Genomic DNA, 16191 nt, shown 5'->3' on the forward strand with positions numbered 1-16191 from the left:
TGTATCATGGGTTACCAGAACAGCCAAGTCTACATGACTCCAGCATCAAGGCACGCCACTGTGAGAACAGCGACTTATGCTCCCATTGCGATAGGCCTACTGTTGCTCAACCCAGGAAGTATGACTTCAACACAGCTGAGAGTTTCAGAAAAATCTAGTCATTTTCCCCCACTAATCAATTTCCTCTGATTGCCATCTATTGTACTGAGATAGTTATTGGTTTATCATTGCACTATTTGCAGACTGCTATGGTGCCAACACAAATTATTCTGTTTCATAATCCTTCCATGTAAATGTTAATACAGAGGGTGATTCATTCATCATCAAACTGTGACTCACAGAGTTAATGAAGGAAGATTGAGGCAGCAGGCAGGCAGGGAGAGAAAGGCTCCCAGAGAATATTTTAGGATATTTAGTGCTGCCAAGTTACATTGCGACGAGTGACAATTTCATGGCTGTAGCCTCAGGCAATGTCTCTACCAGTCATGCAACGCTGTGTGTGCAATTGAAATGTTTCAATATTAAGGCAAGGATGATCTCCCACTCATAGGTCTGACTAGGTGTCATCACGGCACAGGCACAGGACGCTTCCCTCACCCACACACACGTTGGTTTTACTACCCAAGTAGGGACCAAAACTTTATTCCCATTCAAAATCATATATTTCCTAAACCTTAAATTAACCTAACCCTAATCTTAACCCCTAACCCTAATCGCAACCTTAATTGTAACCCTAACCCTAAAATGTAATTCTTTCTTTAGGTTGCCAGCAAAATGTCCCCACACATTTTCCTTGAATTACTATCCTTGTGAGGACTGTTGGAACCCAAAAGCAGTAAAATTAGTCAAATGAGACCACACACAAACACACACCCTCTGACTCAGCTCAGGACCACACCAGTAATGAAGCATTACATCCTATCTTTGGTCACACAAAGACGACTTTGAAGTGAACGTTGTGCAACTCAAGCACAAGCTCAGGCCATTAAAAGCTACCCTACCTATGCAGTACTAAAGATCCATGTGTTTCATTGACATTAATAATGTGAAACTGTCCTCCACGTGTGTGTTAGTGAGGCATACATACGTGGAGGACAGTTGTTGTATCAATAGCCGGATAAAATGTATTTGATCCAGGCTACTGAATTTGTTTAGCTCTGTAATCAATGTTAGGCACTTTTTTCTGATACTTGCAAAATGTGTTGAACATAGATGGTGAGGACAACACACTTCTACTTTCAAAGTCAATTTCTCTACTTTTCCATAGTTACAACAATCAAACAGATATTTGCTAACCCAAAATAACCAATGATTTACATATACACAAGATTACTTGACAGGGGCCTCTGTTTTGAAGCCACCGCGCCTCCATCTTAGCAGGTGTTAAAAATATTTTGGAAGATATAGAAATGCATTTATTTAATTTCTATATTTGTTTTTGCCACTTTTATGCTATTACAGACACCTTAATGCATACTTGTAAATGATATTATGTGAGCTAAACATAAAACAATATATATATAATAATTAAAAAATATAGAGAGATTTTCCTTCAAGTATATATTTTTTATGTACTAATGTTACTGTCCCCACTACAACAAAACATATTTCAATAAATGTTGTCCTTGAAACATTTAATTGAAATACTGTAGAATTCCATTCATTTCTATTTAGGTCTGCTTTTCTGAGGAGTGCCAATATGGCCAACCAGTGGCTTCAAAGCCTGTCCTTGGTCAATGCATAGCATCAGCAATCCATGGTTTATATACATGATTAATATTAACCCATCCCCATGTGCATGCCATCCAGAGAGCATGCATTGTGAAGAATGGTGCAATACAATCATTGCTATTGAGTCATAGCAGGGGTGTGGCAAACCCTGTCCAACATATGGTTGGGTTTATAGTGACAATTTGTTTTATCTTATTAAATAACATGCCCAATGTCCTTTGGAGAAAAATTAAAAATAATTATATATGCAACTCTTGCATGTAGAGTAAATCGTTTTGAATTAATTTGGTCAGTGCACATTTGGATGTATTCCACCTCAACTGGATTTTGTCACATAATTACTTTATGATCAATGACTTGCGCCACACCTTGCAATTTCAGATTTAAATTGCAAGATTAGTTTTGTTCCATTCAATAGATGTAAACTGCCTGGGTGACTATTGCGACGTTCCCCGGCTGATGTCGTCAGACCAGGGGGGTGGAGCTACGATGTTGCAATCATTCTCAGTCGCGCATCACCAACTTCACTGCTGTAACAGAAAGGATATTTGAAGCCAATGTGCTGTCCAGTCCATTCTCAATCAGTCGGTGGGGGCACGTCTGATTAGAAATCTACTTTTTAGGGACTACATTTGGAAATTAAAGGTTTACTATGCAATTGACCAAATAGGGGACGTGTAGCTTACTCTTTCTTCCCTTTGACCAATTATTTATCTGGACGCGTCCACGAGTTTCCATAACTACTTCGGACAAGTAGGCGCTCTTTCTTCATTATTGTGCAAGAGTCTTTAAACGTGTATTTTCACTATTTATAGAAGGTTTTGCTGGTTTTCTACTAAAAGTCGCTGGCTTTTTCGCAAGGAAAACACTGGATACACAAGTCGCTACACACCGGGAATGGAACAAAGGCATCTGTACCAACAACAGTAGAGACACCAGTGTTGCCGCCTCTCTTCAAAGCAAAATAACCTATTCAATTTGTCAAGGACTTTAATACATATTTTGCTTTGGATATGTGAACAGACATCCCGCACAACAAACGACGAAAGCTAATTTGAACTCGTATGTTATGGTTACATATTTTGCACATGCAACTGTATATACGTTAGACTCCCTTTAACCACTTTCTTCTAGAAGGAAGAAAAACATTTTGTCTGAAGCGATCAAAATTATTTGGTTTCCTCTACACAGCAAGGGTTTTGCTACGTTTACTGCACATTTCGAGTTTCTTGACAAGCAAAGCACTACACCAAAAGCTGGAGTTACCATACCATTGTTCTGTTCTGGAGAGCTGACCCCTTTGTCTTCCACTGCCAAGGTAAGAACTTGTTCACAATTTTCACCCTATCTCAGTATCCTATTTTTATCATACAGTTGAAGGGGTTGCTTGCAGTCCCGACATGTATTGACAATTCATACCTTTTTTAGTTGTATGTTGTCGTGAAACAACAATGTTAAACTTTTAGAAAGTGATGGTGCAACTCTCCCTTCCACTCTTCGCGCTCGTGAAGTATCCCGAGGTCGCTCTATTTCTCAGAATTGCTCGCTGGTCTGACCAGTTTTACCCGGTTCAACAAATATTTATTTCGACTAATAACATAACCCCATGTGACCTCTTCTAGTTATAATGTAAATGTATCATGTTTATTTTACTTGTAAAACTTCAGGCCTTGGCGCAAGCTAAGGGAAGCCTGACGTCACTTTTATCATGACGTCCGTCCATGTATTTAACTTTTTTTTTTCATTTGGCTGGCTGAGAGTGACTGACTCACAAGCCACATTTCGAAAGAAACCGTCAGTAATTTGAGTAATGCATATGACAGACATTGCTCATCAGTCAAGGCTCGATGGCGTCATCCAATAACTTGTAGCCTGTTATTTAGCACTGTTTAATGGTGGATATGATTCACATCTCTTCTCCAAGTTCCCCAAGTTGTAAATTATGCTTTGTATGTGCAATAAAAAATATACAGTATTTGCACACAGTAAGTTTTTATAGGTAGTTATTTCACTGTGTATTTGAAATGTGGTTATCAGCATATCCAATCAAACACAAATCATACAACCCACTAGGATGACCCTACCCTACATGTGGTTCAGTCACGTCCTACACATATTGCAATGAAACCCACTAAAACAATCCATGTGACTCTTTCAGATGAGTGTGAACATCTCTCCCGCCCCTGCGCCTACTCGTCCCCTGCGGCTGAAGCGGCTGGAGCTGGATGACCCCCAGGACTACACAGAGGCCCTGAAATGCAAGCGTCCTCGACTGAGCCTGCCACCCTCATCCCCCGGCCTGGCCCCATGCCTGAGGCCCCTGAGACACAGTCCGGGTCCTGTGGGCTCCGACCACCACTGTGTGTCCTGCATCGGGCCCTACGTCCTCCTTGAACCCACAGAGGGAACAGAGACTTACAGGGCCGTCCATAGGGTCACAGAGCAGGAGTACACCTGCAAGGTATGTATTGTAGCTACATGACCAGATAGTGGTGTGACTGTTTGCTTAATCAAGTCGCCCAACTGTCTGTCGGTACTTGCTTGATACTGTGCCTGTGAAATCGACCTATGCACACACATCCCTTTTGTGCCGTTCAAGTTCAGCTTATTTGTCATATGCACAGGAACACACGGTGTTCTTTGACACTCGAATGGGTACATTATCCTCAGGCAATAAAGAATATGCATAGCTGTACTGTAGTTCGGTCTGTAATTTGACCATGAACTTATGAATTGTAACCTAATTCTACCCCATGTCCTCTACCAGGTGTTTTCTATGAGGCGGTACCAGGAGCTCATCGCCCCCTACGCCCGCCTACTGCCCCACGACAACATCTGCCGCATCGCAGAGGTGGTGATGGGCGAGCGCAGCGTCTACGTCTTCTTTCAGCATAACTACGGTGACATGCACTCTTACGTGCGCACGTGCAAGCGGCTCCAGGAGGAGGAGGCGGTCCGTCTCTTCAGCCAGATGGCAGCGGCGGTGGCCCACTGTCACGAGCACGGCGTTGTCCTGCGTGACCTCAAGCTGCGCAAGTTTGTCTTCGTGGACCAGCAGAGGTTAGTAGTTGACACTTTTCTTAACTTAAATCGAGTTTTAGCTGAGGAACATGATCATCTGTTTGCAGGTTAGATTGCCTTACAGTAGTGACTGAGACCTGTCCCAAATTCATCATCTGAATGTTTAGACAGACCACATATGCCTGGCCATGTTAACTTCCGTTATGTCACGGCTAAAGAAAGCCCTTTAGTTGGGTAACTGTTAAAATGACTCTAAAGATCTTCATAATGTCTTAATCATGACATCATAACTGTCATATAGGACTGCAATTTCTCCAACCCTGTAAACTCCAGTGTTATTCCAGACAGTTATGTAAGCCACTGTATTATGCATGCATATGACCCAGTGCACCACCTGTAAATCACACAAAGCAGAAAACATGATGTCCCACCATGGGGGTTTGATTACTATGATGACTCAACCTCTCTCTCTGGTTTTCCTTAGGACCAAGCTTGTTCTTCAGAACCTGGAAGACTCCTGTCTGCTCCATGGGGACGACGACTCTCTGACGGACAAGCACGGCTGCCCGGCCTACGTGGGCCCCGAGATCCTCAACTCGCACCACTCCTACTCAGGGAAGGCTGCCGACGTGTGGAGCCTGGGTGTGGTGCTGTACACCATGGTGGTGGGACGTTACCCTTTCCAAGACGTGGAGCCTGCTGCGCTCTTCAGTAAGATCCGCCGGGGGGCATTCACAGTGCCAGAGTCACTCTCAGTGCAGGCCAAGTCGCTGGTGTGCTGCATGCTGCGAAAAGCTCCCTCAGAGAGACTGGAGGCCTCGGAGCTGTTGTTCCACCCGTGGCTGAACTGTTCCAACAACACAACACCTCCCAACACGCACCTCAACCCCAGGAACTGCACTGACCAAGTGGTCCCCAGCTACACCGACGACACGTGTTTCTAGAATAAAAATGTTAAATATCCTCTGTCCTTCATCGTCCACTTTGTCCTACTGATGCAAGTACAGCGGCATAATCTCCATATAGGAAATACTGGTAATGCAGTTTCTTTTCTCCCTACCTGAAATCTTTGGTGACATTTAAGAAACATAAGGCATTGCAAATGTCTACAACTGCAGTGTTGTTAACCTGCTGTTAGACATTAGCATGTATATATGTTGAAGTTGTGAACCTGTTATGCATGGCCGTCAATCTGAAGTGTTACCAAATGTATAACATAGTTCTGTGTCAAAGCATCTGTTGGCATTGCAGACAACAAAGCAGTAACTACCAAATACTGTATCTCCTGGCCACGTGTACACCTACCTCCGTCGAGGTAGTTGTACACTTGCTGGTCTAGGGTCCAATGCAGTTAGTTCCACACTGCTGTGAAACATCAAGAGAGGTGCTTTTCAAAAGCTACCCAACTATTGTGCTTCAACCAATGAAAATGTTTTGTTGACTCAATGGGAAGAACAGGTGAAAAATCTTCAGATAACATGCCCTATAGAAGCAGTCTGTCGAGCTGTATTCCCCTTCACAAAAAGCAGTAATTTTACTATTTTTTTGTCGAGCAACTCCGTTGGGAACACTAAATCGAAGATCTATATCTGACCGGATTGATACCTGATACCTCCGAACTTGACGAAATCCTGGAATACTTGATGCACGTTTTGTGCCTTTTTATGTAGGCCTACTGTTTATATATTTCAGTGACCGATGGATCCTACCAACCGTTGAAGTGCCTTGTTTTCATAACCACAGTTTATGTTTAGTCCCCCTCCTTATATCCCTATCAGAAGTTGAGTTTTGCTTTACCAAAGACTAATGCTGCATTCATAACCAAGTGGGAAGGTGGCATTTACCACATACGACTGGGAAAGTCCACTTGAACGCCCCTCCAACTGGTAATTACTAGTGGAAAACTCGTCTATCATCCCTGACTTCTCTTACATGCTGATCTGAGGTCACCTACTAAGGAAATTTCAGCAGTTAAATGCAACAAAACATTTATAAAAAGCAATCTATTAATATGGTTTTTGAACACTTTGTTCACAAGCATGATAGCTGTGCTTTTAGTTGTTGACAACTTGTTGGCCATTACCCAACTCGGCATTCTCAACAAGTTTAAAGCATCAATACATCCAACTGGTATTTACGACTTGACAACTGGTAATTACCACCTTCCCACTTGGTTATGAATGCAGCACTAGGCTACCCTCAATCATCACTTGTGGTGTGCTGATAGTTTGTCATCTGTGATTCAGTGACCGTTCGCCTCGGTCACAGGGTTTGTATGTTTTCTGACAAACGTATGATGTCAGAGTTAGCATGGTGTCCTAGATTCCTAGACAAGTGTAGTCATTACCTCAGGCGTGAGTTAATGTCTGTAGAAGTATATAGTGCAGTGGGTTAGATCCTGAAGAATACAGTGCTGTAGTGTACTTTAAACATCTTGAAAACCCATATAATGGTGAAACCGTGTTAGTATCTGTTGACCTGAAGAAACAAAGGCATCACATACATTACACAGTACTGTGTGTTAGTCGTGATGCCTGCATGCAGTTTGCTGACCCTAAATAGATCTAAGATCCTACACTAAGCCACAGCTCTTATTGTGACTTTGTAAATACTTTTTTGTAAGAAAAGTACACACTTTTTCTGATGTTTGTTTGGTGGATGTACTTTAGTGAACAAGTATTTGTTGCCAGTAAAAAATAAATCCTTGAACTGACTGTTTGCAAATGAGCTTTTTTTGTGATGAGACCAAACTGTGTTGTCAGAGATGGTTGTAACACTTCATTACCCAATCTCTATTTTCCGGGTCAGAAAAATAATTGCATTGAATCAAGAAATGATTTAACTATAAGCACGCCTTGATTCAGCTTGGACTATTACCAGGATGTAACGTGCAAGGACCGAGGTTATGGCCAATTCATACTTAATAGTAAAGATTCTGTCGGGTGTCTGCTACGGCTGACAATAGTAATGATGCACTACCTAGCCTCATTCCAAGTCTTGAACTGGTTGGATTACACCGATTTTGAAGAAAAACACTCACCCGAGTTTGTCAAGAAAATAACACATCTACATGATTTAAATCAGTGTTATAAAAACATGTTTTAGTCAAGACCTTTGTTGTACATGGTGAGTTGGTGACAAATGGAGAAAAACAACAAGTATGAGGTCTTTAAAAGGTGCCAGAAAGAAAATTAAACTATTTTGCAATGTATTAAATAAATAGGTCAACCTTGCGATGGGAATTTAAAACCAAATGTTTTGACAGATAATATATCCTGGTCTTTAACACAGACTAAAATAAATGTGTCTCTGATACAAAAGCATTAGCCTTCTTTAGCAATATTATCTTGCTTCTTAGTATGTAATTGGACCATATCATCAGGAAGTCAGAAAAAAAGCTTGCCTGTCCCTACCATGACAACCACCTGGTCATCACACATGGGCCAAATTGATCACAACAAATCAACAGTGACATCTACAGTACCAGTCAAACGTTTGGACACAGCTACGAGGGTTTCTTTATTTTCTACAATGTAGAATAATAGTGAAGTCATAAAAATATGAAATAACATATGGTAGGTATCATGTAGTAACCAAAAAAAGTGTTAAACAAAACAAAATATATTTGAGATTCTTCAAAAGTAGCCACCCTTTGCCTTGATGACAGCCTTGCAGTCTCTCAATTACCTTCATGAGGAATGCTTTTCCAAGTCTTAAACGAGTTCCCACATATGCTGAGCACTTGTTGGTTGCTTTTCCTTCACTCTGTGGTCCAACTCATCCCAAACCATCTCAATTGGGTTGAGGTCAGGTGATTGTGGAGGCTAGGTCATCTGATGCAGCACCATCACACTCCTTCTTGGTCAAATAGCCCTTACACAGCCTGGAGGTGTGTTGGGCCATTGTCCTGTTGAAAAACAAATGATAGTGGGACTAAGCGCAAACCAGATGTGATTGGGTATCGCTGCAGAATGTTGTGGTAGCCATGCTGGTTAAGTGTGCCTTGGATTCTAAATAAATCGCCAACAGTGTCACCAGCAAAGCACCCCACACCTTCTCCATGTTTCATGGTGGGAACCACACATGCGGAGACCATCTGTTCACCTATTCTGCATCTCACAAAGACACAGCAGTTGGAACCAAAAATCTTCACTCATCAGACCAAAGGACAGATTTCCACCAGTCTAATGTCCATTGCTTGTGTCTCTTGGCCCAAGCAAGTCTCTTATTTAATGTCCTTTAGTAGTGGTTTCTTTGCAGCAATTCGACCATGAAGGCCTGATTCACCCAGTCTGCTCTGAACAGTTGATGTTGAGATGTGTCTGTTACTTGAACTCTGTGAAGCATTTATTTGGGCTGCAATCTGAGGTGCAGCAGAGGTAACTCTGGGTCTTCCTTTCCTGTGGCGGTCCTCACGAGAGCCAGTTTCATCATCATAGCGCTTGATGGTTTTTGCAACTGCACTCGAAGAAACTTTCTTGAAATGTTCCGGATTGACTGACCTTCATGTCTTAAAGTAGTGATGGACTGTTGTTTCTCTTTGCTTATTTGAGTCGTTCTTGCCATCACATGGACTTGGTCTTTTACCAAATAGGGCTATCTTCTGTATACCCTACCTTGTCACAACACAACTGATTGGCTCAAACGCAATAAGGAAATCAACTCCACAAATGTACTTTTAACAAGGCACAGCTGTTAATTGAAATGCATTCCAGGTGACTACCTCATGAAGAGGTTGAGAGAATACCAAGTGTGCAAAGATGTCTTCAAATTCAAATAACATTTTATTGGTCGCATACACATGACTAGCAGATGTTAATGTGAGTGTAGCGAAATGCTTGTGCTTCTAGTGCACAGTAATATCTAACAAGTAATCTAACAATTCCACAAAAACTACCTCATACACACAAATGTAAAGGGATGGAATAAGAATATGTACATATAAATATATGGATGAGCGATGGCCAAGCGGCATCAAGGCAATGGGTGGCTACTTTGAAGAATCTCATATATTTTGATTTGTTTAACACTGTTGGTTTCTACATGATTCCATGTGTTATTTCATAGTTTTGATGTCTTCACTATTATTCTACAACATAGAAAATAGTAAAAATAAAGAAAAACCCTTGAATGTGCAGGTGTGTCCAAACTTTTCACGTACGTCTAAAACGTCTGTTAAGTAGACAAAGAATAAGACAATCAACAAGGAAATATGTACTGTAGCCATATCTACCTGCACAAAGTATGTATGTCTAAAGCTAATACGCTGATCACTTTGGATGTTGTTGACATTTGAAATCAATATCTGAGTAAATTCAGGACAGGTTTGCGTTAACATCTCTAGGGAGCATGTTCTACACTAGAGGCAGATAGATATACATCACATAGAAGGGACTGGATGCAACTTTAGAATACCCACCTGTATTTTTCTACTATTTTGTACCCAAAGTACAAAGGATGTGTCTTTGTCACATTTTACTTGAACAAAAACAGCCAAGAGCAAGACTTATGCCACATACAGATATAGGATCTTAATTTGAGCCCGTTTGCTCCACTAGGAAAATAATCCTGCAGCAACAGGAAATGTGAATTATAATTAATTGACATGTTTTGTAAGGGAAAATCCGGTCTAAAATTTCAAAGTGGAAATTACTTTTTAAACCTTAAGTACACTTACGTTTAAAATGTCCTGCATTGCAGGAAAGTTCACCTGCAACAGGGTGATCAAATGAATATCCTACATCTGTTAGAGTAACACTGTCCAGGTATTCAGTAGGACAAACACAATACTGATACAGTGGCTGTGAGGATCGATATCCAGCTAACCAACCACTCAAACTACTAGCCCTAAATAGGTAGCCTTCAGTCCTCCCATTAATCACAAATGCTTTATTCTATATTAAGTACATTTCCATTGTGTCATTTGATAAGGAAAGTTGGACGATAGGCATCACAGATCTCTACTGGCAGTTTTTTAGTGAAAGGAAACTCAGACTAGATTTGTTTTGAAACTAGAAGTCTAAAATTACATTTCAAAACACCACACACGGTGAGAGAGCAACAGTTGGACTAAACGGAAACTGCTCTATAGCTAGACTTCTGCGGTCATAAACTCTTCAGACAAACTAAAAACTGTTCAACTAAAGCAATACCTAAAAAGACTTTAAAGTTATTAAAACACAAGATATGTAAATTAGGTTCAAACAGTACACTCTACAGGCAGAGTTTGTATTTGGTGTGAGAATGCACGTCACACTCATCCTTAAAACACATCATAGGATTGAGAACCAGAACTAGATTCTGCTGTACTTTTGGAACAGCGATGCAGCAGAATTGTATTTGCTGGCTTGACCCATAAAACTATAGACTGCACTAAGTCCTGTCGCTAAATAAATAAAAACATTGTAGGTTTGAGTAGCATTGGTATGGAAGGCATAACATATCCAAGAGGCAGACTGATTCAAGCTGGTATGTGAGTTTTCCATCAGCTAAGTTGAGCATGCCCCCTTGTGTTCAAACATGCCCTCAAGCATGCAGTCTGAGAATGGTCCTAAACCTAAGTTGAGTCAATTTGGTAGACAACATCCTACACTTTGGAATGGTAAAGCTTGAAAAACAGAACATGATCATAAAAATCCCAAACTGTGCTTACCAACACCAGCATAGACAATGTGAAATATGTTGCAAATTAATGAGTGCCAGAACTTGCTCCAATACCAGGTCAAACAACACACACCAAACATAAATTATTTTGCTTCTGATAAACAAGGTAAGGAGAACATAGCAATGGAAAACTAAAATGAGACACAAATAAAGTAACAGAGTAACAGAGCTCCAAGCTCACAGTCTGACTTCAGTAAAACATGAGGTCCACCAAACAAATGAATAAGAAAAATGTTTAAATAAAATCCCAACCCGAACGAGTTTAAGATTGTAAGAGAAATGGTGGCGACGCGGGTACAGACAGACATCCAAGTATACGGTCTGCTCCTGCATGAGAATGGGACTGGCGCGTCACTGGGCACACAGGGCACCATACCTACTGAGAGAAGAAATACATGGTTCAGATTAGAAGATTAGACCGCCCCAAACTATGCATCCACGAACAGTACTAACTCAACAAAGACTGTAAAACAGTTTCATTCTCCATGTTTTCCATACCAATCACATTTTCGGTTTTCTATTTGGGGAAACATTTCTGTGAAGAATGCAGGCAGTGTGTCCTCCTCACCTCTCTTCATCCATGTTCTCATCATAACAATCTTCATCCAGCTCCAGGTCCAGTTCGTTGCCAATGCCAGAGTCCCGTGGGGCCATGAATAAACTAACATGCGGAGACAAAGGCAAATGTTACTCACCACAGACCATTTCAATGTATAAGAAATTCTTTCAGGGATGGCAGATAAGTATTTTGGGCATTCGCCAGTCGGAGTAGTAGACAGATTTCTACTGGCCCAGGTAACAGTCGGTCCAAAATCGGTGCCATGCGATGTTTGAAAAGACAAATATCACTGCCGGGTTAGTTTCTAACAGCCCAGTCTGAAAAGTACTAGCCTCAGGCTAGTGGGCTAGCTTAATTTCTATCCCTTCCCTGGTTCTTTGGCTATGTTGACTGACAGCCAAGGATATTTATCCATGCATTGAGCTTTGAGCAAAAGTTAAGTATTTATTTTGTTGATCGTATTGCCAGTATGCAGTTATATTGTCTTTGACCAACCATGTTCAGATCGTAAACAGATGATTTCTACTCAGATAAAAGAATACCATACCCAGACAACTGTCACTTCAAATGGACTTGAGAAGTAAAAAAAAAAGTATAGGTCACTCAAAAATAATACATTCATATTTGGTTAATTAGTCCATTTTTAATACAACCCCAAAGAACTGTGCACATCAATCAAGATTATTAAAATTGAGGACTTTCAATAGAGCACAAAACTGTAATAATGATGTGTTTTGCAGTCTTCAGTCTTACCTGACCGAGCGGCATGTGAAGAAGACGATCCTCTTCAGCCTCGTGTTGTAGAAGAAGTAGTTGAAGGACCACATGTTGCCCTCCTCTCCGTACGGGTCAGAGTCCAGGTCTGGGTTGTAGCTGCAACATCCAAAACAAAATGGCCTTTACATTCTGGTTTACAAATTACATGTACAGGTAACTACCAAAATAAAGCAAACCCTTGAGTAAATGACTATACAAAGTATTTTAAAAGCAGGTGCTTCCACACAGGTGTGGTTCCTGGATTAATTAAGGAATTAACATCCCATCATGCTTAAGTTGATGTATAAAAATGCCCAGTTGCCCATTATTTTGGCTACCATGACTAGAAGAAAATACCTCAGTGACTTTGAAAGAGGGGTCTCAAAGGAGCATAGGGGGTTTACAGGGTGTGTGTCTCAGTCACCAGATCTCAACCCAATTGAACACTTATGGGAGACTCTGGAGCGGCGCTTGAGACAGTGTTTTCTACCACCATCAACAAAGCAAATGATGGAATTTATTGTGGAAGAATGATGTCGCATCCCTCCAATAGAGTTCCAGACACTTGTAGAATCTATGCCACGGTGTTTTGAAGCTGTTCTGGCTCGTGGTGGAGCAATGCCCTATTAAGACACTACGTTGGTGTCTCCTTTATTTTGTCAGTTACCGGTATGTCTCCTCGCATATGTTTAAAGGTGGCGGTGCTCGTGCCGGAGCCTGGTGTAGTGATAGCACTGCCAACTCCAGACCACACATACCCTCTCTACCTTTAAGAAAAAATGGAATTGCTCACCTGTAGATGTCACACTCCGACAGGCAGATCTCTGTGTCAATGGCCTCCCATAGCTGGGGCTGTAGCCGACTGTACTCCTCCCCAGCCGCCGCCGACAGACTGCTGTTCACCGCGTTGAACACCTAACATCATACACTGTGTTAATAATGCCATATAAACACAGAACTTTCGTGTTTATCAGGCCCTGTTAGGATTTAGCCAACACTGACCATGTCTAGACATCAACTAATAGATTCAAGCACAGTGTCCAAAACTTCATTTTGGAGTTGATCTGTTAGTCCCCTTCCCAAGCCTTTTGTCCTCCAGGTAATGGATTACAGTCTCACACCACATGAGACCAGACAGGCTTTGGGTCGTGTACAAGCTGCCTCGGCACGTCAAGCCCAATCAACTCCAGCTACTGTGTAGTGAAAGCCAAGACGCAAAACCAGCAGAATACGCTGGTTCTGGTGTAAGCAATTCCTACCAGCAACGTGAGGCAGGTACAGGCACAGTTATGTAGGTAGGAGATATTAAATCCTCACCCAGTTTATGCTGGGCTCTCTGCTGAAGTCGTGGCTCTTGGTGCGGCTGAAGTCATAGTCGGGGCGGAAGGATTCGTTGAGGGTGGCAATCAGGTAGAAGAGGGTCTTCCTGCTGCACTTGTCAGAGAGAGGCCCCTCTCCCTCATCTCCACTCTGACTCTGGCTCAACCTACACCACAGCACAAAACCACACCCTAGTTAGTGTTATGAAGATGTTCAGTGCACACTTGTGAATACTTGTCATTCACACTGTCTGCTTGACAGGAACTAAAGGATTCTTCTAGGTCTTCCAAGTGACCAGGCCATGATCATTACAGAATACAGATAGAAGTGTAATGACTAGAACACATTCAATTCACTATCACTATATTATACATCTACTATAAAGTGTGTGTGAACACTACATGCATTAGTTACATTTATCTGAAAAACACTGACCATTTCTCCCAAGTACTGAATAGATCACTACTTCCTAAGGCGGCTGAAGAAAATCGACATGCTGCCCCGGGTCCTCTCCAAATACTACCGCTGCACCACCGAAAGCATCCTGACCGGGTGGTGAAGACGGCCCAGTAAATCACTGGGACCGTGCTCCCACCCATCCGGGACATCTACTCGAAACGGTGCCTGAGGAAGGCACGCAACATCATCTAGGACCCCATACACGAGCTGTTCTCTCCCTTACCGTCAGGCAGGCGGTATCGGAGCATGAGGTCTGATACCAACTAGTGATAGGTCGTTCGCGAACGAACAGCTCTTTTTGAAGGGCTGTTTTTGGTGAATGTCTGGAACCGAATCACCTCAGTGAAAGAGCTGTTCATTTAGCTCTCTGATTTGCATACTGCTATTACTGCTTCTTGAGCTCAAACAATGTTTTTCTGCAGATCTGTAGTCTTACTTGTTGGGGCTGATTCCTGAGGACTGTGGAGGGGACAGGGCTTCCAGGACATGAGGCAGTCCCTCCTGGCAGAACTGTTTGAACATCTGCTTGTCCTCGCCCGCCATCTTGCAAGAGTAGCTTTCGATCCTGAGGAAAGACACAGTGCAAAACAAAAAATGGTTCTTCACATCATGCATCTACTTAAGCAAATGATGTGATTGTGAAAATCAACTTCCTGTGTAACAAAGTTAAGTTGTGTTAGGTCTGTTAAATTCTGTGCAAATGTTTTCCCATTTCTAGGTCTACATACCAAATGGGTTGGTGGCACATTGAAGTGTTGAAAACTTACCTTCCTATTATCTGACAGTCCCCCATTTCAATGGTGAGTCTGGTGTTTATGGCTTCAAAACTTGAATTTTCCAGGAGTTTCATCTTGAGTTTGTTTTCTTATGCAAAATATATATTGTTTAAAATCCACTCATCCCCTGTTTAGCACCTAGGTTTGAATACTACACTGCTATTTGTCACCACCAGGAGGTCAAGTCATCAATTCTGATAAACAAAATTACACTTGTCTTTACACCCCTGTCTTGCTTTGTACACTTTAGTTAGATATTCAACAATGGTCGTACTAATTTAGTTAGGCTAACAATTAGCTATGCACTGGCCCACAACAAACTCGGTCAAATGTCTCGTTCAAAAAAACAGCAAGCGCTTAAACTTTTCAGGCCTATCAAGCTGCGTAGCTAATGGAGCTAGCCATTTTGCTAATCCTGCAACAAAGCTTGCCTTGCATTTAATACCTCCGAGACAACGGGCCGTGGAGAAGAAAGATCCTCAGCTCGCGCGCACAAAACAGTTCGGTGTATTTTGCGCTCGCTTAACTCAACACCAAAGTAACCAATTTCAATAACACACTTCAAATTCAATATTGCACGATTAATTTACGGATGATGTAAATACCTTTGTCGATGGCTTAAGGCACTTATATTTCTGATAAAAATATCTTCCTTTTTACTGTGAAATTTCCAATACCTGCCATTAAATAAACTGAAATTAGATACAAAAATCTTCATCCCAGCTTTTGTATCAGAACTTAAAGAGAAATCCCAGGCTTCTCGAAGCCTTTCGCATTCGATATGCACCTGAATTTGTCTATTAAAACAGCAAAACAATTTTGTTGTTTTGATCCTTCCTCAGTGTAACTGCACTTCCTTCTTCCCTACAAGCTCTTCCTCTTTCAGCCCATTTTGCCTCGAGGGGG

At 41.7% G+C, this 16191-nt stretch overlaps 2 protein-coding genes across 3 annotated transcripts; one reads left to right on the forward strand and one right to left on the reverse strand.

The window, feature by feature from the left end:
- Positions 1-2263: 2263 nt before the first annotated feature.
- Positions 2264-5715, forward strand: LOC139370956 (tribbles pseudokinase 3). The gene is made up of 4 exons (XM_071110884.1): positions 2264-3049; positions 3890-4192; positions 4499-4791; positions 5237-5715. Exons 2-4 carry the CDS (start codon positions 3890-3892, stop codon positions 5694-5696), a joined length of 1056 nt encoding a protein of 351 aa, XP_070966985.1. The 5' UTR covers positions 2264-3049; the 3' UTR covers positions 5697-5715.
- Positions 5716-9515: 3800 nt separating this feature from the next.
- Positions 9516-16179, reverse strand: LOC139370959 (repressor of RNA polymerase III transcription MAF1 homolog). 2 transcript variants are annotated; one of them, XM_071110893.1, is made up of 7 exons: positions 15277-16179; positions 14946-15074; positions 14048-14216; positions 13524-13645; positions 12728-12847; positions 11984-12076; positions 9516-11794 (listed from the first exon to the last, which is right to left on the reverse strand). In XM_071110893.1, exons 1-7 carry the CDS (start codon positions 15357-15359, stop codon positions 11767-11769), a joined length of 744 nt encoding a protein of 247 aa, XP_070966994.1. In that variant the 5' UTR covers positions 15360-16179; the 3' UTR covers positions 9516-11766. The 2 variants fall into 2 exon arrangements, with proteins under 2 accessions (XP_070966994.1, XP_070966995.1); XM_071110894.1 differs by having other exon boundaries at positions 9516-11791; positions 15277-16175.
- Positions 16180-16191: the final 12 nt, after the last annotated feature.

The sequence above is a fragment of the Oncorhynchus clarkii genome, chromosome 17 (assembly GCF_045791955.1).
Source record: "Oncorhynchus clarkii lewisi isolate Uvic-CL-2024 chromosome 17, UVic_Ocla_1.0, whole genome shotgun sequence".
Classification (NCBI taxonomy): domain Eukaryota; kingdom Metazoa; phylum Chordata; class Actinopteri; order Salmoniformes; family Salmonidae; genus Oncorhynchus; species Oncorhynchus clarkii.

Excerpts from the sequence above, each read along its gene's own strand:
- LOC139370956 (XM_071110884.1), top strand. The coding sequence starts at position 3,890 with ATGAGTGTGAACATCTCTCCCGCCCCTGCGCCTACTCGTCCCCTGCGG. Across the intron at positions 4,193-4,498 it reads AGCAGGAGTACACCTGCAAG|GTGTTTTCTATGAGGCGGTA; the intron begins GTATGTATTGTA and ends GTCCTCTACCAG. Across the intron at positions 4,792-5,236 it reads GTCTTCGTGGACCAGCAGAG|GACCAAGCTTGTTCTTCAGA; the intron begins GTTAGTAGTTGA and ends GGTTTTCCTTAG.
- LOC139370959 (XM_071110893.1), bottom strand. The coding sequence starts at position 15,359 with ATGAAACTCCTGGAAAATTCAAGTTTTGAAGCCATAAACACCAGACTC. Across the intron at positions 14,217-14,945 it reads TCAGGAATCAGCCCCAACAA|GTTGAGCCAGAGTCAGAGTG; the intron begins GTAAGACTACAG and ends GCTGTGGTGTAG. Across the intron at positions 12,848-13,523 it reads TCGGAGTGTGACATCTACAG|CTACAACCCAGACCTGGACT; the intron begins GTGAGCAATTCC and ends TGGATGTTGCAG.